Source organism: Brachypodium distachyon, chromosome 3, assembly GCF_000005505.3.
Source record: "Brachypodium distachyon strain Bd21 chromosome 3, Brachypodium_distachyon_v3.0, whole genome shotgun sequence".
NCBI lineage: Eukaryota > Viridiplantae > Streptophyta > Magnoliopsida > Poales > Poaceae > Brachypodium > Brachypodium distachyon.
Genome location: NC_016133.3, coordinates 59,188,932 through 59,211,932, shown reverse-complemented (window position 1 = coordinate 59,211,932; position 23,001 = coordinate 59,188,932). Strand labels below are relative to the sequence as shown.

Below are 23,001 nucleotides of genomic sequence, written 5' to 3'. Positions count from 1 at the left end.
TGGTGAGTGCTTTTGCTTATATTAGGTCCTATGGATGTATTTTTGCAACTTGATATAGCAACTTGTTAAATGTGATGAATTTGTGTTACAAATTGGACACATAGCAATTTTCTCGGACTTATTAGTAGTCTTAATTGGAATATGTAGGATGGCGCTACTGAAAGATCACTACGATGTTCATCACCGTGGGCGTTTGATACGGGACGAACAAATGGTAATGAAAATTAGCATGTTGCTTCCTTTTGTACTTGTTATGTCGCAAGTGTAAGTAACACAATCGTACTTCTGAATTGCAGGATCTTGGACCCCTAAAACTTAGGTCTCACGGGGCCTCCCCCGCCGCCATGTCTTACGATGAGCGGTACACACCCTACATCTTGAGGACAGGGCTCCTCCCATTCATCCATATGGTGACCCGGTCGACACCTTGGATGAACGCTCCTGCAATCACAGTGCTTGTCGACCGGTGGAGGCCTGAGACGCACACGTTTCACCTCCGTACCGGGGAGATGACCGTGACTCTTCAGGACATGTCGATTGACATGGTTATACCCGACTGGGTCCTCACCTTCGGTATACCCGTTATGGCCCAACTGAAGGTCCATTCAGAAGCCCGCTACAATCCAGGAAGCCCGAGCACCTGGAATTGCGGCTCAAGATAAGAAAGATAATCTAGAGTTTCTTTTTTTGTTGTAACCAACCTAGATTCCACGCCCAAGACCTAGACTCCTGTATATAAAGGACTAGGAGGGGGAACCAGGGAGGATAAGCCGTCTCATATTCACTCGCCAGATCTAATCTGCGCACCTAAGCCCCCGCGGCATCCTTGTAATCTCATCATCAATACCATCTCTGACGAGCAAGACGCAGGCGTATTACCTCATTGAGGGCCTTGAACCTGGGTAATTCCCTTGTACCCGCCAGCCGATGGACAGCCTCCTTCTATCTGTCTGCCTGTGCCTCCGGCCCGAACGGTTTGGCCACTTTAGGGCACGGGGGGGATAGCGCCGAGTGACCAGGCGTTATGCCCAGGGTATAGCGCCGCGGCATGAGGCGCTACATGAGCGCGCGTGGGGCCCGGCTGCGCCATGCTGGCACGGGTTTAACGCCACGTTGCAGGGCGTTATGCTGAGGGTTTAGCGCCTCGTGTGCAGGCGCTAAGAAGAAGGGTCAGATTTGTGAATTAGTTTCGCACGGAATCCAGATTTCAAATTCCTTTCGAGTTTGGGTCAATTTTGTCGATTTTCGGTGAAAATGAAGCCCAATAGCGGCCCCACCAAGCTACTTTCTCTTTTACATAAACCCCCCTGAAATCCCACGAAGCTTTCTCATCCCTTCACCACAATCTCAAACCGGCCTTGTAGTTATATATATCAACAAAACCCCAACTCGCGAGGTACCCACGCGCAAAAGCTCCGCCCCTCCCTCCGTCCAGTCCTGCTGCTCCCCACGTCCTCTAGGGTTTCGGCTTCCTCGCCAACAATGGCGGCGGCGGGGGCGACCACCTCCAGGCGCGGCCCCGGCGGCGGCGGGGGCGCCATGGACGACGAGAACCTCACCTTCGAGACCTCGGCGGGGGTCGAGGTGGTCACCAGCTTCGACGCCATGGGGATCCGCGACGACCTCCTCCGCGGCATCTACGGCTACGGCTTCGACAAGCCCTCCGCCATCCAGCAGCGCGCCGTGCTCCCCATCATCACCGGACGCGACGTCATCGCCCAGGCGCAGTCCGGCACGGGGAAGACATCCATGATCTCCCTCTCCGTCTGCCAGATCGTCGACACCTCTGTCCACGAGTACGACCCCCCCCCCCCCCCCCCTCTGCCTATCTCTGCCAACTCTCTTATTTCCAACTGCATAGCCTGGTTCGCTGGATGAATTCGTTACCCTGCCCTTGCTAGGTAATTTTTAGGTTTTATTACTTTATCACTCATCACTGAAACTTAGTTTTTTCGCATATATTTGTTATGCTAACCAGGTAGGGCACTGACCCAGCTGTTTACTATAATAGATTTGTGGTAGCAATTTGTCGTCTTGACACAGATTTATCGTATATGTTAGACGATTCTGTGGTTTTGAGAATATATTATCCTTATGCCTGTTAGTCTGAGTTCGATTTGCCATCATTAATTGGACTCTTTTTTTCCTACCACGCTTCAGCTTTGTACAATGCATGTAGTGCTTGTTTCGAAATAGTCAAGCTCAAGTTTTTGTTGGGTAACCGTGATTTTGTAGGGTGCAGGCATTGATACTGTCGCCCACTAGGGAGCTTGCCACACAAACAGAGAAAGTGATGCAAGCTGTTGGTAACTACATGAGTGTGAATGTGCATGCTTGTGTTGGTGGCAAAAGTATCGGTGAGGATATTAGGAAGCTCGAGTCTGGAGTGCAAGTTGTGTCAGGAACACCGGGCAGAGTTTGTGATATGATCAAGAGGAGGACCTTGCGCACAAGAGCCATCAAGCTCCTAGTTCTGGTTAGTTTTACTCTTGTTGTATTGCATTTGTTTTTCTTATTTCCTCATGTTCTGCTGATCCTAATATGCATTCATAACAGGATGAAGCCGATGAGATGTTGAGTAGAGGTTTTAAGGATCAGATATATGATGTCTACAGATATCTCCCCCCAGAACTTCAGGTTGGTCTCCAAGTTTAAACTTTTACCAAACTTCTCTTCTGCATGGTTTTTCAAGTTGTCACTTGACTGTATTTTTATTTCTATTCTCCTTTCTGACTGAGCTTTCCCCTGCACAATAATACCCATGTCTTGCACGTTTTCTGCTACACTACAATCATCTTGCCCGTAGCTAGACATCCCTGCTTGTTATTCACCTACAAAGACAGCTTTGTGCCCCCTCATTTTTTGTTCCCTTTCGTTATTCATTCCCTATTTTCTTTGCACGTTATCGGTTGAATTTGGCACATTCCTGAAGTAGTGAACTGATAATGGGAAAAAATAAATTTTTAGGAGTTGTAAGCCTGTAGTTGATGCCCGTCAATGGTACCATCTACGTGACAGAGATCTCACACTAATCTAATTGTGTATTCTTGGACTGTACACAGGTTGTTTTGATTTCTGCAACTCTGCCCCATGACATCTTAGAGATAACTAGCAAGTTCATGACTGATCCAGTCAGGATCCTTGTAAAGCGTGATGAGTTGACCTTAGAGGTAAATATCATCACTTGGTTCGCTTCATTACACTATCTTATTTAGCACTTACTTACATTTTCCCTGTCATGCTTGTAGGGTATCAAACAATTCTTTGTTGCTGTTGAGAAAGAGGAATGGAAGTTTGATACATTGTGTGATCTTTATGATACGCTGACCATCACCCAAGCTGTCATTTTCTGCAATACTAAGAGAAAGGTAATGTTTGGGGGGATTTAATTGTTTTTTATTGTTCATTGTCTTTCCCCCAATGAACTGCTGTTTTTCTACTCACTCTACTCCAGTTGGCATTTGTTCCACCAATTTCTTGTTTTTCTATATGGTCATATCATGTGTCTAATATTGTTTTGCTGTATCTGGTCGTTACTTCATTTCTTCTGATCCATAAGTTGATTACTGCGGAACTTCACTTGTTTCTAACCCTGTATCAGTTGGTATCTATTGATTACTCTTTTAAATTTTAATGATTTGCTTCTTCTCTGGAGTATATACAGTCTTGCCAAGCTATTCTTCTGTAGGTCATCCAGCTTTGTTAACTATGTACAGTTGACATAATCGATGGTTAACATGCTAAATGATATTTTCTTTGTGCCAGGTGGATTGGCTTACAGAAAGAATGCGCACCAACAACTTCACTGTATCAGCTATGCATGGTGACATGCCTCAAAAGGAAAGAGATGCCATTATGAATGAGTTCAGGGGTGGTTCAACCCGTGTTCTAATCACAACAGATGTCTGGGCTCGAGGGCTGGATGTTCAGCAGGCAAGTCTTGTCGTATACAGTTTTAGTTTCCAGATGTTGGTATCTTTAAACGTGGTTGCATGATGCTTACTGGCTGCATTTATTATCATTTTCAGGTCTCTCTTGTCATTAATTATGATCTCCCGAATAATCGTGAGCTCTACATCCATCGTATCGGTCGATCTGGACGTTTTGGGCGCAAGGTAAAGTTTCGCATTCCTGCTGCAAAAGCTAGGCACCTTTTTATCGTACCTGCATCTCGTGATCTACGTACTTGTGGTTCTAATTTTGTTGTTGCTCACCAGAATCAAACCAATAATTACAAGTCCTAATGCAGTGTCAGTAATGAATGAATACTATTTGAGTAAATCCTATACTTTATCACATGTATTTGTTTGAATTCTAGAGAAAGCTGTCATAATATAAGGCATGACTAATCTGAATCAAATGTTTGTTCTCTGCATATCAAAAGTTTCCTAGTCAAGTTATGCTGTTGAAGACCAATGGTTTTGCTTACACAGCAGCAGTATGATGTACAGATTTTGATGTCATGATAAATGTGTATGTGATGTTGCAGGGTGTGGCGATCAATTTCGTGCGCAAGGACGACATCCGTATACTGAGGGACATTGAGCAGTACTACAGCACACAGATTGATGAGATGCCGATGAATGTCGCCGATCTTATCTGAGCAAAGGTGGCGTGCGAACTACTGGAAGCTTTCTGCGTCTTTGTTTGGTTTGGGTTGAAAAAAAATGTTTGGCCGTGGCTGTATTTGCTCTGTAACCTAAGAAGCGGTTTGTCCGGTTGACATGAATGAAGTGTATATATTTTCAAGAGTGGACCGGCTCGTGTAACACTCGATCATTGCCTTTTCTGCTTTGGACATGACACCCTGTTAAATTTATTAGAATTTTGGATCACTCTTATCTGTATTGTTTGATTTTTGATGTTTCAATGCAATGACCTTTCGATTCGATTGAAAAGATGTCATGTAGTTGGCTGGGGCTCACGTTTTGCTTGTTTTGAGTAGTGCCACTCACTGACGTGCTGACCAATCGCCATATTTGATGTTGAAAAACTGCCATATAATTTATACATTTGTGACACTCGTACTGATGTTGACATAAAAAAAATTGAGAGTGATGACAACGAACGTTTTGAAAATAACAAATGAAAGCTCGTTCTTGCACGTACCGAGTGGTCGGTGCCTATTTTGCTGACATGAATGCACAACTCCATTTTCCATCCGGCAAAGAGAAAGCCTTTCCAGGCAAGCACACATATAAAAACCAGCACTTGAATAATTCCATCAAGAGAAATGAAAGCTTAATTATTAGCTATACATATCTTTCTGAAAAAAAAAGCTTGATTAGCTATCGATCGATGGAGGAGGCGGCGCCGGCGGCGAAGCGGCTGGCCCGCGCGGGGTCCTTCTCGGGCGTCTGGTGGAAGCTCGGCGACGCTGCCGGCGACCCGGCCGCGGTAGAGCGGCGGCTGCGCGCCATCGGAGACGAGGAGGCCGGCGTCAGGGCGGCCATCCACAGCCGCCAAGCCGCCGCCCGCCTCGTCCGCCGCCGGATCGCCTTCGCCTCCCTCAGCCTCGAGGTCCCCTCCTTCATCTTCTTCTTCTTCCTCAGCCACTCTTTCTTGTTGATATACATATATGCTGCTGAATTGCCGGCCAGCAGTTTGTGGCATTCATCCACGCGTACTGGGCGGCGCGAAGACGGCGCATGGCGGCCGGCCGGCATAGCAAGAAGAAGCTGCTTCTGCTTCCTCTGCTCGCTGTCCCTGCCGTAGCCACCGTCGCCTTGGCAGCATTTGCAAGGTTCCAGAAAATGTGTAAGGCCTTGGCCATGGCATATCAAATCTTAATCTTTGTCTTGCTTGATAATTCATTTTGTATGCGTGGATGCAGTTGATGCGAGGGACGAGCAGAAGCTGAAGACGCTACTAGCAGAGAGGAAGGCCAGGATCGGGCAGTTCAGGGGCAGCCACCACAACATGCAGATGCTCATCCAGGTCTGCATCCACATTACATTTATATATAGAATGAAATAATCACGAATTCTCACAAGTATATATAGTTCTAATTTACATGCTATATGTATATGTACCCTGATGTATATTAGATGGATGCAGAAGTATGATCCAGATGCTGATGGTGCTATTAGTTCTTCTGCTGCTGAGCCGATTGCAGCAGCAGCAGCAAAGCTCAAGAGGACTCAATCGCGACTGAGCTTCCACATCGGCGATGAATGATGTAAAATCTAGCTTGTCGCATACGTACGATCGATCTTATCCGCCATTAATTGACGATCGACATGTATATGCAGCAATGGGATATTGATTTGTTTTAATTTCCCCTTCTGTTCTTGTAATGTAATACAAGTGCATTATACTCCATGATTGCCTTTGCAGCTGCATGGTGTTGCAAATTTTATACGAAATGCAGTGCCGTTAATCAATGTAACAGTGGCCTAGCTATTGATTCAATTCAGATTGTGAATTTTCGATGCTCCATTAATTCTGCTAGAGTGTCTCGAGACATACTGGACCTTGTACAGAGAGTTCTGACAAAAAAAAATTGCTTTCATTCTGCCTTCCTGTTGACAAAATAAGATTGGAGATACATATGGAACTCATGTAAGAAAATACAGCCTCAACTAGTGCATGCAGATGCCAAAGCTACTACTACTACCATGCTACATTATTGGGATGCAATTTTTGTTTGTTTCATTTGGCTGAAATTGAGGTTGGCAGATTAATAGGCAGTTACAGTTAGTTGGCACTAGACAAAGTTTGCCTTTGTGGGTTGGCATTAGTGGGTTGGAGTCTATCTGTACTGTATATGCATGATCTGTCTAGAATCTTTGACATATCAATCCTCAAGACATGATATAGAACCACTGCAAACATCCGTTTATGAACTGGCAAATCCAGCAACTTTTGACTTGATTTTCCTAGCTCCAAAACATCATCACTTCTATAGAACCAAAGATGCCATTTTTTTCGTTAAAAGAAGAGGTATGAAATGAAGAAGAGCAGAAAACAGAAAAGGTATTTTCTCTTCAATTTTCAGATGGCACTCTACCAGAATTCACCATACAGAAATGATATCTTTTTTTAAAATTTTCTGATAAAGACTAAAAATGACAGCTAAAAAGGAAAAGAAGAAAAAGAAAGAAAGGCAGCGCAGTGCTGTAGTGGTGGGCTACACGTTTCTAATTGGTCAGGAAAATCCATTCTTTTCCATTTTTCCCACCCAAAAAAGAGACATGGCCAGCCAGCCACCACCCTCTCCGCCCCCATCCATGGCGGCCGCCGGCGACGCCGCCCCGGCCGGGCTCTTCTCCGGCGTATGGTCGCGCCTCCACGCCGCGGCTTCCAGTTGGCGCCACCGGCGAGGAGAGGCCACAGGCGACGGCGGAAACGAAGGGGAGGAAGCCGTGCGGTCGCGACTGGTGAGGCGAGCGGCGGCGGCGCGGCGGGTCGGCCGGAAGCTCGCCTTCGTATCCTTCAACCTCGAGGTGAGCTCTCTGGTTTTCGCTTGCTTGCTTGCTCGCCTCTCGTTCCCGACAGAGATTGACCCAGGAGCGGGGGCTTCGCTTCGGCCTTCGGGTGTTTGCTTCTATGCGCACGCAAACGCCAGCAGTCAACTCGTAGTTGCTAGTGCTCGCGAATCACGATCGTGTATGGGTACTTTTGATCGAGAATTAAGAAACAGGAGTTATTTACTAGCGATCATTTATCCATCCATTCCATGCGCAGTTCGTTGCCCTCCAATTTTGGCATCTTTGGAACTAGAGATATTTGTTACTGACGATCAGTCAGTTCTTGCCTCTTTTGGCATGTAGCGATGCACAAGCGGACTTTCAAACTAAAGTCACATATGAGATTCTTGCTTACTCACCGGACCGACTTCCAACACATTCATGAACTGCCCGATCGGAGAAACCTCTTATGCGATTTCCATTTCGGAAGAATTTTATAATTATTGGCTTAGGGTTTATTGTTCCCCTCTTTGGTGGAGTAGGCCGCATGGATATATTTGTTTCATTATTTGTTGTCTCGGCTCAGGGTTTGTATGGATTTTCCATCTATCGTACAGGTGCTTGTATTCGTATATGCTTTCTGGAGGGCAAGGAGGCGGAGTTTGAGCTGGAGGCAACCCATCCAAGCACTGCCCATGCTCGTAATCCCTGCTCTAGCTACACTCATTTACGCTGCCTTCGTACGCTTCACCAGAATGCGTAATTATCATCACTTATCCCATTTCTTGCTTTTTACCTTCCTCGCACATCTCCTTCGTACACTTCACTCTTATTCCACATACCCAATATATATGAATGATGTTGCTAGATCAAAATAATTTTTCCTCCCTGGTCACTCAATCTGGAGTGGGAAACCTGTTTATTAAAGTTTGAGTAGCAAAATCTTCTTGAACCGCCAGTAATTACATGAATTTCTTTACATAGAGAATGTGTTGTTGCCAAATAGGAGTATGTCCTAAGTGACCACAGCTCATCTTTCACTGCAGTTGATCTCAAGTACAAAAAAAGGCTTGAAAGGCTTCAAGAGGAGCAGCAGAAAATTGATAGTGAACCAAGGGAGTTCGATCAGAACAACCAAAGAAACATCCAGGTCTGTTTGTTTTAACCAACCTAATACTCTGCATGTAAATTTTACCTGCCAAGTGTCCCTTTTGTTGTCTCAGTATTGGCTTTATGTGGGTTTAGTCATCTTTGTCCTGTTCTTCTGATATCATCCTTATACTCAACATAATCAGTATTTCTGTGCTGGTGCAGAACTGTGATGATATGAACGACGCTACTAATTCTTTGGTTGCAACTGATTTCATGGCACAAACTCCTAAGCTTAGTAAACAGTGCCAGTCGAGTATTAACCTGAGAGATGATGTTCAAGCAGATATGGCTTGGGGTCATAGCAAGGACTTCCAGCCAATGCCATCAGATGGCCTACGACAGAGAAGATTCTCAAGTGGAAAAACATACACGACCAACAGCAGTGCTATAGAAAGCAGTGAGGAAAGGACACAGAAAACACCATCTGTCTCCGCACATTCAAACCAGCATGTACATGTTGGTGATAATCACCGTTCAAGATCTGCTATATCCAGCATGCTTGCTGAACCTGCAAATATCCCTCATGAATTGCCTGCAGGAGATGGTGAGGAAGAAGGATTCGGTGGATTATGTGACACTGTGGACACTCGTTCCAGTCCCAGCAAGGAGAATCCCACCTCCCCAGTTGGTTCTCATAGTAGTTTCCGTGACAGTGATGATTCACGCTTAAGCGAACATGGGATTTCATCCTTGCCACCTGTAGAATTGTACAAAGTTAGTGAGGAACATTCACTGTCTCTACCAGAAAATCTTGAATTCTCTACTGTTTTTATTGACGAAGCTCCTGCATCTCCACCGGAGTACTTTGTTGCTCATAGTATCTTAAATGCCTTGAGCCTTAACCCATCTGATGTAGTACTATCTACATCAGGAACCTCCGAGAAGTTGCTTGCAGAAGGTGTCAAAGAGGAATCGTTGCTTGAGTCATACAAATTAGCACCGCTGCACACATATCCTTTGACTTCAGAGAACATCCCTACTCCATGTTCTGTCGTTGACAGCGGAGTGATAATTTCTTCTGATGAAGAGACCTATCCATTGCCATCTGTCTGTAGGAATATTCGCAGCAGTGCAGCTATTGTGAACATTGATACAGTCAGTCCTACATTGAACCTTCTTCCAGGGTTACTTGATCAGGGAATCGAGGACCTAGAATCGTCTGGCTTTCACGTAGCAGAGGAAAACATGATGCCATCCAATTTTGTTGAGGAGGTTTCAATATGCCCACATGCAGTAAAGAATATTGAACATTGCTTGGAGACTCCAGAGTTCTCTTTAAGCAGTCACGGGACTGAGAAAATGGAAGTTGCTGAAAATGTTAGGGAGTTAGCTGAAGAGGGTGGTGAGGATGCTAGGGAGAAAGAAATGTGTGAATTATACACAGAGAAGGAGAATGATACACTTGTCAATCTGGAGGATGAAGCTCCGCAAAGTGAGCATGTGGCCAGTACTACTGATAAGTGGTTGGAAACTTCAGAGTTCTCTTTATGCAGCCAAGATGCGAAGATGACGGAAGTTCTTGGAATTGTCAGCTCTGTTACAGTCAGTCCTGAATTGAACTATCCTGCATTTCCAGAGTTACTCGCGGAGGGTGATGAGGACTCGAAGGAGGATGAAACGTCTGACCTGCACTTAAATGAGCAGAAGGGCCTACCTTTTAATCTGGAGAATGAGCCTTTTCTGGATACACTTGTAGTTGATGCTGCTGAGGATTCATTAGTTTCACCAGAGTTTTTGTTATGCAGTGAAGAGGTCAAGATGGCCGAACTTCATGAAGTTTCCGAAGAAGTTTTGTCCGAATCAGAAGATGAGGGAGCATTTAATCATCAAAAGCTTGTTGTCGTGTCTCCAGATGATAGTAGTAACACTGAAAATTTGGTAAGCAATTCAATGTCTGCTCAGTGTGTCCCAGACGTCAATGTAAAAGAAGTTCTTCAAGGTGATCAGGAAGCATTGTCTGCGCTACCACATGAAAGCACTTGTCATTCCGAAGAAATATTCTTATCTTCAGGTGAGATCAATAATGATAAAGTCGAAGTCCAATCACCCTCTGGTGGTCAGGGTGGACTTCCTAAGTCTGAAGATGAAATGGCTTTCACTTCTCTGGATATTCCCAACTTGCTAGATGAGGTTATCAGTACAGAAATATTGCCAGACAACTCTGGATCTTCTGAATGTATCCCCGACAGCTATGGAATTCAATCTCCCCGTGACCGTGAGCACGCTCCATCTGAAACATTACAGGAAGTTCTTCTCGATGGAAGTCTGGCATCTTCAGACGAGGGCATAAACTCTGAAATATTTTCGCTCTATTCCAGATCATCTTCATGTGTTTCAGATGTTAAGATCCCAGAAATTCTCAGAGGTGGCACATCTTCTGAACCTGAAAATGATCTTGATTTTAGCTTTGATGAGAGGCACCCTGTGATATTTCCCAACATGGACTGTACAGAAAATTATGCAAACAACCCGAGGACTGCTGTTATTCTAGAGGCCAACATGATTGAAACTCTAAATGTTGCTGAAGAAGCAACTGCTGGTTCACTACATGAAGTTTCTTCAAACTTTTTGGGCACTCTTGTAGCTCCAGATGTAAGCAATGGCACGAGACAATCAGATAAACAGTTGGACTTACTGTCCTCTTCGTTTGCTCCAATAGTCGATGCATTTGAGCCATTGCAAACTGGTCAGGGGTTCTCTGAGATGCAATGTGAAAATGATTTTACTTTTCAGGAGACTAAAATGTCTCCTAAGGAGGTCAACAATGCTGAAAATTATTTGGCCAATACAAGTGATGATGATCAAGATGGCAACAAAACATCAACTGTAGCTCTGCAAACTGCTGAACCAAGGTTGTCCGAGTCTCAGTATGAAGACATTTTTACTCTTCCAAGGACCTACATGTCTCCTGATGATATTAATGATACTCAGACTTATTTGTCTAATGATTATGCTTCGGATCTTCCCCAGAAAGTGGAGAGTCATTGCCCCAGCGAAAAAGAATCACCTCAGGACCCCTTAAGTTTTGAGGAGATTTTGGTTTTACCAGACGGAGTTTCCCAAGCTGCAAATGATTTAGGCAGTGTGAAGTCACCGTCATGTTCTAAAGAGGTCAACTTAGCTGCACCTTTGGGGATTGATCAGGAAGAGACTCAGCAACAAGATGAGACCATATTGCGTGTTGAGGATGTTTACGCTTCTGAAAATCATTTTAGCAGTTCAGAGTCCGTAGATGTTCCAGAAACCATTCTGGCGGAGACTCTTCAGGGTGCAGATAGATTATCATCTGAGATACTTTACGATGGCATCTTCAGTTTTGAGGGGACATCAATATCCCTAGATGGTGACAACAATGTTGAGAAAATTTCTAACAATTCAGGTTCTGCTGTGCATACTGCACAGATTAACACGACAAGTCTTCTTGGTCTTCAAGAAGGATCTTTGAAGCCAGAATCTGTCTCTGCTTCATCTTGTAATGACATCAGCATCATGGAGGCTCCCCAAGAACTGCCCACAAATGCTGGAAGTGAAAAAGGTGAATGCCTGTGAAAAGAAATTTCTGAAATCAGGTCCTGTTATTGGTATGATTTGATTGCTGCTTGCTTTGATGAAAAATAAAATATTTGTAGATCTGAAGTAGCTTTGCATAGAGCAATGTGCACTCACTCCGTTGGAGGGTAGCATACTGTCCAATATGTTTGTCTCTTCCTAAAATCAGAAATAAAAAAGATTGCTATGGAGATAGTGATAGTGCTACTCAACGTGGAAGATAAAAATGAAAATAAAATGGGATATTCATCAACTTTTTTTTTTGAGAAGAAGATATTTATCAACTTATTCCTGTTATTCTTCAGTTTTCTCTAAGGACAAGGAACCAAAAGAAGCTGAACCTGAGGAAATGAAAGAGGATTTAGAAGACTTGGATGGCGACCATGTGGTGAGTCGCACTCCCTCAGATGTTGCTCTGAACCTCTATCTTCTTTACTGAGGTGAGTTGTATGATTTTCTTAGAAACCTGGTTGAACAAGGTAGCTGAACTCTACTTACTGGCTTGATATGATTGCTGCAGAATATTCCCATCGATCCTTTTGGTGTAGATGAAATTGCAACTGCTCTGGTACCAATGCCTTCTTTGGAAATTTATGCACAAGATGCTACTTGGAGAGATTCAGCAAAGGGGACAAGCAGTAATAACACTGAGAACAGTACAGTGTGTGAGCTAGCTGACATGCAGTAAACCGAATCTGTTGGTGATGATACTGAACCAATTAGTACTCCTCTACCTTCATCAGTTGCTACTGATACTCAAAGCAGATCAAATGGTATGACTAAACGTGTTTCAGTAGAGCATCCTCAAAAGAGTGTGTAAAAGCTTGCAACTGGAGCTGGTTCTGTCATGCTTTTGGTAAAGATTCTAATACTGGAGACGGGAGAAGTGCAACATATCAAAGTTTGAGTAAGCATTGTTGTTACTAGTTTTGTGTGGTCAGAGAACGAGAGCAAGAAGTCCGATGCATGGATTGTTTTTGTACAAAGTGATATGAGAGTTCACAAAAGTCGTCTTCCCGAGGTGAAATTTTTGAACCGCCTCTGGATTGAGTTGCTTGCGCTTGTAGTGTCATCATCCTAGTTCTTGCATTTTGCTATCAAGAATCTAGGATTTTTTGGAAGGCTATCTTTCAGAGTTTTTCCTTTTCTTTTTTGAACATGGTTTGAAGTTGCACATGTATACAAATGTATAGTTCTGTTATTCTGTATATCTGGGTAAATATTCTGCTATCAGTAGCCCCTGTATAAGCTGTTACAATATCTATGAGTTGAAGGGTATTAAAGGTTGCATTTTTTGTGTCAAGTATAGTACTAGTATACACAAGTAGCAGAAGTTTCTGTTTTGGTAATGAATACAAAAGAGAGATTATGCTAGTGCATTTGAAGCTGGTACAGCATATATCTTGTCAGATACCCCCTCCGTCCCATATTAAGTGACTTTCTATTACATGTATCTAGACATTTTTTAAGCATAGACACATCCATATTTGGACAAATTTGAGTCACTTAATATGGGACGGAGGGAGTATTTTTCTTCTGTCATATGCTCATATCCTTTTTAATTTCCCACTTGCTTTTCTCTGCATAACTGGTACTGCACCACCGGAGAGATACTACATTTGGTAACTCGAATAGGTACATCTCGTGTTATTAGATGTGTAATACTCCCTCCGATCCATAATAAGTGTCTCAGCTTTTGTACTAACTTAGTACAAAATTGTACTAAATCTGAGACACTTATTATGCATCAGAGGGAATACTATCTTGACTCTGATACAGTCCAGCATTGATATGTATAACTGTAGCTCAGTTCATATTAATCCTACCATATATGGTCTTGTTTACGTTGGGCAACTCTCTACTTGCTGTTATACGGTCATTCACTTGTCATATATGAAATTTGGTATATTTCGATGGTTTGTGCGATAGAATTTCCTAAGAACTGTCAGTCTGTCACTGCTCACTCTAGATGAACCATGTTTCATGGGGCTTATCTCATTGGTCATTACTTGTCTGATATCCTGCACTTTAATTAACCTCTTAATCTTAGTTGTGCAACATTGTCCCTGGTCATTGGTCGGCAGATCTCGATGCTTCAAATCACAGTAACATGGTTGACTTGCATAAAGTATTGGTTCCAGCGTTTAAAGATCTTGTCGATCACAAGTAGTGCCGAGGTTAAGTGTATGTCAACCTAATAAAATTTTGAAATGACATGCCAAAATATGATGGGAACTTCTCCCTCTGATTATTGCTTCAGATCCTTAACATGTACTATTTTCAGTGCTTGTGATTCATGAAATTGATTGCTCTTTACGTGTAGGAAAGAGAAAAAAGTTTCACCAGTACCGGATACTGAAACCAGATCTGATTTGTGTCACTGACTAACTAATAATAATAAAAGTTTACACTCAGACAGCAAATCTGAAGGGAAGCTCAAAGGAAGGTACCATACCATTTGGTTGACATTAGCCTGTCTAAGTCTTGTATTTCTCAAAAGCAAAAGATGAATTGCATTTTTTTTCTTGAGCTGACCTTTTGTTTCTTAATTCTGATCCTTCATCTTTACTTAAGAGCAGCAGCTCGTGCTTGAACAGCAAACACTTGGACAGTCTAGTAAAATATTCAATAACAGAAAATAGCTCCAGAGATCGATCAGCAGCAGCAATCCTTCATCTGCAACCAATCACGTTGCTACCACAAGCCATTTGCTGGAGCCTGGATGTGAGCTTCTGAAATCTGAATGGCAGTCCAGATGCAGAGAAACTGACTCCAGAAGTTAAAAAAGGGTTACTCCCCCACCCTCCAGCTTCTTCAGGTCAGACATCATGTTTCAGAATCTCTGGGCTCTTATATATATTTTTGGTTATCCATGAATTATTGCATGCTTCTGCCAGTTCAATTGTAGAAGCAGAGGTGGGAGTAGTAGTTGCCAACTTGCCACGCACAAAAGAATAATATCCACAAGATACCCTTCTTGGGTGCATTTTTTATACACTGGATGAATGTGCATAGTCCGTGCATGATTTAATAATTTTTCTGTGGTGCTTCAGAATTTTGAAACTCTTCGTGACGTGGATGGTTTAGTGCACCTACTGTTGGGTGGGCAGGTTGCCGTTCAGAGTAGCCTTCTATTTAGGTTCCTTTTGAATTTTCCTCTCCAATTTTAGCGCCTCACGTTTGCATACCTCGACTCTTTTTTTGTTTGACTGTTGAATTGATGTTGGGTTCGTAGTTTTTGTTTGCAGAAACAAGAGACGGTGGACCTAGCATTCAAATATGCAAATTAGACATGTAAAATGTGAGGCAAAACAATGAAAGTGAAAACAAACATGCCTATTATCTAGAGGCTAGCTAGCCTAGCCTACCAAATCAAATATACTAGCACGCAGGATCTGGATCTTGTATTCTTGTGTAGGTATAACAAAACCACATGATGTGCCTATCTATTGAGGGAACGAAACGGATGAGATCAAAGCATGCATATCTCCCCTCCTAATTGCTCACACTAGCTCGTGTTGACTTGCTAATTATACTCATTGTTTTAGACATGGAGGTCATCATCATCATTATCATCTGCCTGGGTTTTGCATTGCTCAATTGTGCCATGTGCAACAGGTACTAGTATAATACCTTGGGACCGGCAAAGCTTGGATATAAAAGAAGCGGGGCATTTGGATAGTATATATTCGGTTAGGCGCCTCGGCCAGCGCTGCATCGATCACCGGCTCTCCAGATTTGGTTAGATCTCATTAATTTCTTTCTTCCAGTTCTGGTTTGCTTCTTTAATTTTTCGTTCTTGTTTCTATTCTACTCTCTGGACGGTCCCTCACTAACCACCCCTTTATATATATGTATGCATATAAAGTGCAGCATCTCGTTGCCACTTTGCCCAGCTACTTAATTGCCAAACCACAGGAAAGGAAAGGTAACCATCGTCTGAACCCTGAAGCTCCATTCAATCTCTTCTGCTAGCTGCTTTTGTTGCTACGTCCAATGTCGACGGGGCCGGAGCTGCACGTCCTGGCCGTGGACGACAGCCTCGTTGACCGTGCCATCATCTCCAGGCTCCTCCGCAGCTCCAAATACCAAGGTACTGCCACGCCACTTGTAGTTTCATCCCATGATTGTTCTGTTCTGCAACCAAGGGTAGCAGAAAAGGTGTACATAGTCATTTCCCTGATTGCAGTTAAATTGGTTGGTTTTGCAGTTACGACGGTGGACAGTGGCAAGAGAGCATTGGAGGTTCTCAGCCTGGTATGTCAATTGGACTATAGTACATGATTAAAAGTGTAAAATTGTATTAACTACAGTTTTGTATGATGGATGGGATTAGCTAGAATCAGATGGATATGTGTTAAATGTGCAATGCAATGCAGGAGCGGGAGGTGCACATGATCATCACGGACTACTGCATGCCGGAGATGACTGGGTACGAGCTGCTGAAGCGGGTGAAGGAGACGGCGGAGCTCCGCGAGATCCCGGTGGTGATCATGTCGTCCGAGAACTCGCCGGCCCGGATCCGGCGGTGCCTCGAGGAAGGCGCCGAGGAGTTCCTGATCAAGCCGGTGCGGCCGTCTGACGTGTCGCGCCTCTGCAGCCTGCTGCTGCCCACCGTGGCCATGACCATGGCGATGCGGTAGCAAAGTAACGATGACATGTAGGAGATGATGATGATGCATGGCCGTGCATCCATGTGTACCACTAATTAATGCTTAATTAGCTGATCATCCTCTACTTAGACTACTGACGAAGAAGTATCAGGCCGCGGATAGATGATGATGCATGTATGTAGAGTTTCACAGTTGCAGGAGAATAGCCTGCGCCTGGCTAAATACGTGCATGGTGTTTAATTTTACCTGTAAGTTGAATAGATCAAACTGCAATCAACACTAGTGCATGCGTGATATCCATCATGGTTAAGGCAGCAATAAATAAATAAATCAAGCTATATATATGTACCTGCTCCCCTTGGCAATTTTAACAAGGAATATGTCTCATATAATCCCTTTAGGAAATATAAGATTGTTTTTTTAAATAATGATCTGGCTTTTTCCTTAGAAGGAGATTTTTTTTCTACAGAAAAATAGAGAGATTTTTTTAAAGAGAGAGAATATCTTTGATACAGAAGAAAGATTTTCTCTTTTTAGATTTTATTCATCCAACGAACTAAGTACAATAGATTGAAAAAACTAGAACGGCGACAAAAAATTTGGATACATCAAAAACCTTTGAAACCAACTTCTCTAACTGCGTCATTCGTATCTCGATATTTCTTCAAATTTCTGATGACGAAACATTCACAGGCTCTACTAACCATGTAGGTTTTATAGAGCCACACGAGTACGGGACGAGAATGCGCGGTGGCCGTGAACCCATCTCTTGCAAGACATGTTGTGAAAACGTTGAATCCGAGAGCTTGCCACCCTACGCTTTTGTATATTCCTTCTTTTTTAATAATCCAGTATTTTTTTTGAGAGGATTTTAATAATCCAGTAAGTACTAGGGAAATTGGAATTTGTTATTTAGAGGAACTAGGGAAATTGGAGTAGATATTTTCCGTTGGACGGGAGGCCCATATCGAAACGCGAGGAAAGCCCATACGGGGGCGACTGAGCGATGGGCCCACGATGTCAGCGCAGCACCGTCATCGTCTTCTCCACGATGCTCCTCTCCACAGTCTCCTTCCTCCTCACCTCCGCCCGCCTCCCTGCCGCCGCGCTCTCCGGAAACCCTAGGCAGGCGCACCGCCTCCTGCTCCTCTCCGTGCTCCCGTCCTCGTCCCCGCTCCGCGCCTTCTGCCCGGCGGCCTCCCGCCCTTCGCCCGCCACCTGCTCCGCCTACTCCTCCTCCTCCCACGCCGCCTCCGCCATGGCGGAGCAAGCCGACAACCCGCTCCTCGCCGACTTCGACTTCCCGCCCTTCGACCGCGTCGACCCCAGCCACGTCCGCCCCGGGATCCGCGCGCTCCTCTCCCGCCTCGTACGTCACTCCTTAATCCTCCCTTCATTCCTTCCGTCTGTCTGGTTGGAGTCTACTCCGTAGATCTGAGTGGCGACTTGTTTGCTGCAGGAGGGCGAGCTGGAGGAGCTGGAGAAGGGCGTGGAGCCGGCGTGGGGGAAGCTTGTCGACCCGCTCGAGCGCATCGTCGACAGGCTCGACGTCATCTGGGGCATGGTCGACCACCTCAAGGCCGTCAAGGACTCCGCCGACCTCCGTGCCGCCGTCGAAGACGTCCAGGTACTGCACTAGACCCTTTTGCAAATCAGATCATCTGGCCAGCCTAAGATTCATCTCTCCCACCCACATGCCCTGATTGAATCCACATGCCCTGATCGAATCGATCTTGAATCCAAACAGCCCGAGAAAGTCAAGTTCGAACTAAGGCTGGGGCAGAGCAAGCCTATATATGAAGCTTTCAATGCCATAAGGAATTCTTCGGCCTGGGACAGCCTCAGTGATGCTCGCAAGCGTGTCGTAGAAGGTAAAGATTCTCTATAGCCACAACGCATGCCACACTGAACCAATGATATTATATTACACAACATCCCTAATAGCATTTCTTCTTTTCCCTCGTCAGGCCAAATAAAGGATGCTGTTCTTGGTGGAGTTGCACTTGAGGATGAACAGAGGGAGAAATTTAATCAAATCCAACAAGTAAGTTCTTTGTTTATAATCAAAACTTGGGAAGTTCTAGTTGTTGTTGGAGATACGCCAAGTGGTGCTGCCTGACTGGAAACGCTACTATACGTACATTGATAATGCAGCAAGTCATTCACCATGGTGTCTGAGCCTTTGTGCCTTAAAAAAAGATCACCTAAAATCTGTAATATGCTTAAAGTTCTATTAGTTCATAATTTTTATGTGCTGTTAATACTTCAGACGAGTGCATGCTGTTAATTACTTAATAATACTTCCGATGCCTGGCATAGTGCTGCTTCATCTATTATTTTCATATTTCACCTGATGTACGTCAGTTAACGGAGTGCTAACTTTTTTTTCAGGAGCTTGAGAAGTTGACAGAGAAGTTCAGTGAGAACGTGCTGGATGCAACAAAGAAATTTGAGAAATTAATTACTGATAAAAAGGAAATCGATGGTTTACCTGCTACAGCCCTCGGCTTAGCAGCACAGACTGCTGTGTCAAAGGTGTGCTCTACAAACTATAAACATCAATATGGAAATTTAGAAGTTTCATCCCTTGATTTTCTGTGCTGACAAGCAAAAAAAATTAGGGTCATGAAAATGCTTCAGCTGAAAATGGACCTTGGGTCATAACATTGGATGCACCAAGCTATATGGCTGTTATGCAACATGCTAAGAACAGAGCTCTTCGTGAAGAAGTTTATCGTGCCTATCTAACCCGTGCCTCAAGTGGTGATCTTGATAACACCAATATCATAAGTCAAATTCTAAAGTTGAGGCTAGAGAAAGCTAAACTACTTGGCTACAAGAACTATGCTGAGGTGTGTGCTTATCTTTGCCCCCGCCACATTTAAAACAGTGCTCGGTGCTATTATGTTTTAACAAACTGACCACAATCCTGAAGGTAAGCATGGCTCGGAAAATGGCAACTGTTGATAGAGTGCAAGAGCTTCTTGAGAAAATTCGTGCTGCTTCCTGGGATAATGCAGTTCAAGGTACAACCAGACAAGTTGTTCTCATTGATACCCCTTACATCAGATTATTCATATCCCCTTTCTAGCTGGAGTTCCAGAAGTTTTGCCAATTTTACTATAATTTTTTAGGGTTGTACCATCCAAAGGTACCAGAAGTTTGGATTCCTCTATTTTATTTATTTTTGAGGTTATGTTCCTCGTTTTTGTATCGCTGCCTCTAATTCAACTCACTCTAAGTGCTCCCAAACAAAAGAAGGAGCAACTATCAATCAGCATGATATCTCTATCGGCAAATATTTTTCTCATGCATCTTTTTATGAAGACTAAGGAGTAGGCTGAAATATCACACATATCTTAACTGCTACTTTTTTAATTGCAGACATGGAAGATCTAAAGGTCTTTGTGAAAGATTCTGGTTCTGCAGAAGCCAATGATCTGACACACTGGGACCTTAGCTTCTGGAGTGAGCGACTGCGAGAATCTAAATACGATATTGATGAGGTTTTTTGTTTGCTTTACATAAGTATCTCTGAATGTTTTCTGCTGCTAGCTGATAGGTTTCTCTTTACTCTGCTTTCGGAACTATTTTGCCTACTTTGTCTGCATGCCATTTTGCTTAGATTCATTGCATGATATATGGTTCAAAAAGTTATCCAATATATATTTGCTAAATTAAATGTGCTCTACTTGAAAGAAAATACTACACACTGTGATCATGTGCCACCGAGCTGACTTTAGCACTTCCATTGCAGGAAGGACTGCGTCCTTACTTCGCACTACCAAAGGTTATGGATGGCCTGTTCAGTCTTGCAAATAAGCTCTTTGGTATAAGCGTTGAGCCAGCAGATGGATTGGCTCCGGTAAGTATTTGTTCACTTATCTGAACTTGACTACATATTCTGCTAATGTTGACCACCTACACTACCTTTTCAGGTTTGGAACAGTGACGTCAAATTTTATTGTGTCAAAGATTCTTCCAATAGCCCTGTCGCTTACTTTTACTTTGATCCATATTCAAGACCATCTGAAAAACGTGGTGGGGCTTGGATGAATGTGGTTTTTTCTCGTAGTCGCGTGCTAGCTCGCAATGGATCGCCTGTCAGGCTGCCTATTGCCCATATGGTGTGTAACCAGATGCCTCCAGTTGGTGATAAGCCCAGTCTTATGACCTTCCGCGAGGTAAGCAATATGCTCATTGTGACCTACTATTTTCTGGGCACTTTTAATCACTCTGTTACATGCATAAAAAAGTTATGATACATCTGTATTCTGTCAAATATCCAGGATGATAAAGTACTTCTCTATCCTTACTAAATTCCATTGTGCATGTCTTCTGTAGGTTGAAACCGTGTTCCACGAATTTGGTCATGCACTGCAGCATATGCTTACCAGACAAGATGAAGCCTTTGTTGCTGGTATCCGTGGGATAGAATGGGATGCCGTAGAGTTACCCTCTCAGTTCATGGAAAACTGGTGCTATCACAAGTACGATGGATCTATCCTGTTAGGTTTAGCTTGAATCGTGCCTTGTTCTGGTAAACTAATGGCCTGTGCATTGGTGTAACAGGGATACTCTTTTGAGCATTGCAAAGCATTATGAAACCGGTGAACTTCTTCCGGAGGAAATCTATGCCAAGCTTGTGGCTGCAAAGAATTTCCGTGCTGGCACCTTCAGTCTGCGTCAGGTATGTTGGCTTACGCTCTTGTGCTTTCTATGTTTTCATCATTATTTGGTACTGTCGGGTCATGGTTACATTACATAAGAACATGTTACTGTTCATAAGAGTCAATTATACCATATGTCCTTAAACCTGTGTCTTTGGGTCAAGTAGGTCGATGAACTTGATAACTGGACATATATGTACTCAGACTTGTATTAGTGATTTAAATGCTTGCACAAACAGTTACAGTTACATGATGGGAGATACGATTCCCTGCTTTGAGCAATGGAAGAACAGTGTTCTATCATAAACATGTGAATGCTGTAACCTCATGTGTTTTTCCTTGCTATTTGTTGTTAGTGATTTTTGATCTTTTCCATTCCATCATCTTTTATTTAAATGTTCCTCTGCAGATACGTTTCGCAAGTGTAGATATGGAGCTGCATACAACTTATGATCCCAGTGGACCAGTATCCGTATATGACGTTGACCGAAAAGTTGCCGAACGAACCCAAGTTCTTGCTCCTCTGCCGGAGGACAGATTCCTGTGTGGATTTAGCCACATATTTGCAGGTTTGCCTTGCTTCAAAACGTTTACACCCATCTAGTTCGTCATTTCATTTCTCATTTACACTATGGGCAATCTGCAGGTGGCTATGCAGCTGGGTACTACAGCTACAAGGTAAATCATCACGGCAGTTTTGATATCTGTTTGTCCTGACCTTATTCCTTCGACTTGCCTTGTGAACATGACTAAAGCTAGCATCTTTTTCATGTCTTGCTTACAGTGGGCTGAAGTACTTTCAGCCGATGCATTCTCAGCATTTGAAGATGTGGGCCTCGATAATGAGAAGGTACATTTTTTTTTAACCCAGAGGAAACAAGCTAGCTTGTGACCGAAACACATGTTCAGTAGTCATTTACTCGACTTCACTTGATTCTTCTGTCAAAATGTGACCCGATAGTGCTTCCATGACCGCAAAACAGAAAAATGCAATGCTTTTGATCTTATTTGTGGCGCTGATGAATGCTCTGTCTGTAGGCCATTGAGGAAACTGGCAGACGATTCAGAGAAACAGTTCTTGCACTTGGAGGTGGAAAATCTCCGCTCGAGGTTAGGCGCGCTACGACTCTTGTAGTATCGTGTTTGCTTTATCGGAAAACATGCATGGCTAACGCAGGGAAATTCATCACAGGTTTTTGTTTCGTTCCGAGGACGGGAGCCTTCGCCTGAAGCACTGCTCAGGCACAACGGCCTGCTCCCTGTTGCTGCGTAGCGTGGGCAGTCATTCGTTTATTTTTCATTTGCTACACCGTGGATCATTTGTAGGAGTTTCTGTGTGATGCCAATGAGACAGTACAACAGTTCCAACTAGTTAATTCGATCAATAATAATATCGTTATATCACCATGCCGGTGTTCCTATTTCGTTTCAACAAAGATGTGTTCCAGTATCTGAATCCCGCGTTCATGTCGTCTGGTTCATGAATGTATATGTATGTAAGATCAATTTGCATTGAAACAGTGGAATCGAAAGCACTGCATTCAACGCTATATCAAACAAGCTGTATTACAACCCACCGACTTGGCAGGCTAGTTAATTAGCAGCTGC

General features: G+C 43.7%; 5 protein-coding genes across 9 annotated transcripts; all 5 read left to right on the top strand.

Annotated features, from left to right (window-relative positions):
- The first annotated feature begins 1,393 nt into the window (after positions 1 to 1,393).
- Positions 1,394 to 4,847, top strand: LOC100830518 (eukaryotic initiation factor 4A-III homolog A). The gene is made up of 8 exons (XM_003570676.4): positions 1,394 to 1,796; positions 2,236 to 2,476; positions 2,557 to 2,637; positions 3,063 to 3,170; positions 3,249 to 3,368; positions 3,766 to 3,933; positions 4,029 to 4,115; positions 4,490 to 4,847. The coding sequence occupies exons 1-8, from the start codon at positions 1,483 to 1,485 to the stop codon at positions 4,601 to 4,603; spliced, it is 1,233 nt and encodes a 410-aa protein (XP_003570724.1). The 5' UTR covers positions 1,394 to 1,482; the 3' UTR covers positions 4,604 to 4,847.
- A 103-nt stretch (positions 4,848 to 4,950) lies between these two features.
- LOC100844187 lies at positions 4,951 to 6,438 on the top strand. Of its 2 annotated transcripts, none has more exons than XM_010237883.3 (4): positions 4,951 to 5,520; positions 5,604 to 5,757; positions 5,834 to 5,937; positions 6,058 to 6,438. In XM_010237883.3, the coding sequence occupies exons 1-4, from the start codon at positions 5,086 to 5,088 to the stop codon at positions 6,175 to 6,177; spliced, it is 813 nt and encodes a 270-aa protein (XP_010236185.3). In that variant the 5' UTR covers positions 4,951 to 5,085; the 3' UTR covers positions 6,178 to 6,438. The 2 variants fall into 2 exon arrangements, with proteins under 2 accessions (XP_010236185.3, XP_014756228.2); XM_014900742.2 differs by having other exon boundaries at positions 6,048 to 6,189.
- Positions 6,439 to 7,164: 726 nt separating this feature from the next.
- On the top strand, positions 7,165 to 13,132 carry LOC104583885. 3 transcript variants are annotated; one of them, XM_010237878.3, is made up of 6 exons: positions 7,166 to 7,445; positions 8,027 to 8,168; positions 8,456 to 8,559; positions 8,724 to 12,096; positions 12,416 to 12,498; positions 12,631 to 13,132. In XM_010237878.3, exons 1-6 carry the CDS (start codon positions 7,194 to 7,196, stop codon positions 12,796 to 12,798), a joined length of 4,122 nt encoding a protein of 1,373 aa, XP_010236180.1. In that variant the 5' UTR covers positions 7,166 to 7,193; the 3' UTR covers positions 12,799 to 13,132. The 3 variants fall into 3 exon arrangements, with proteins under 3 accessions (XP_010236182.1, XP_010236180.1, XP_010236181.1); XM_010237879.3 differs by having other exon boundaries at positions 12,416 to 12,550; positions 12,631 to 12,771; XM_010237880.3 differs by lacking the exon at positions 12,631 to 13,132 and having other exon boundaries at positions 7,165 to 7,445; positions 8,724 to 12,142; positions 12,416 to 12,550.
- Positions 13,133 to 13,563: 431 nt separating this feature from the next.
- LOC100843889 (two-component response regulator ORR3) lies at positions 13,564 to 17,067 on the top strand. 2 transcript variants are annotated; one of them, XM_014900599.2, is made up of 7 exons: positions 13,564 to 13,745; positions 14,434 to 14,556; positions 14,690 to 14,928; positions 15,729 to 15,851; positions 15,984 to 16,203; positions 16,321 to 16,367; positions 16,490 to 17,067. In XM_014900599.2, the coding sequence occupies exons 5-7, from the start codon at positions 16,107 to 16,109 to the stop codon at positions 16,751 to 16,753; spliced, it is 408 nt and encodes a 135-aa protein (XP_014756085.1). In that variant the 5' UTR covers positions 13,564 to 13,745; positions 14,434 to 14,556; positions 14,690 to 14,928; positions 15,729 to 15,851; positions 15,984 to 16,106; the 3' UTR covers positions 16,754 to 17,067. The 2 variants fall into 2 exon arrangements, with proteins under 2 accessions (XP_014756085.1, XP_024316777.1); XM_024461009.1 differs by having other exon boundaries at positions 15,979 to 16,203.
- A 663-nt stretch (positions 17,068 to 17,730) lies between these two features.
- On the top strand, positions 17,731 to 22,843 carry LOC100843578 (probable cytosolic oligopeptidase A). The gene is made up of 17 exons (XM_003573110.4): positions 17,731 to 18,092; positions 18,183 to 18,350; positions 18,471 to 18,594; positions 18,691 to 18,767; positions 19,115 to 19,258; positions 19,345 to 19,575; positions 19,659 to 19,749; positions 20,108 to 20,229; positions 20,481 to 20,588; positions 20,662 to 20,907; positions 21,068 to 21,213; positions 21,296 to 21,413; positions 21,803 to 21,962; positions 22,040 to 22,071; positions 22,178 to 22,243; positions 22,432 to 22,503; positions 22,586 to 22,843. The coding sequence occupies exons 1-17, from the start codon at positions 17,775 to 17,777 to the stop codon at positions 22,664 to 22,666; spliced, it is 2,304 nt and encodes a 767-aa protein (XP_003573158.2). The 5' UTR covers positions 17,731 to 17,774; the 3' UTR covers positions 22,667 to 22,843.
- The last annotated feature ends 158 nt before the right edge of the window (positions 22,844 to 23,001 follow it).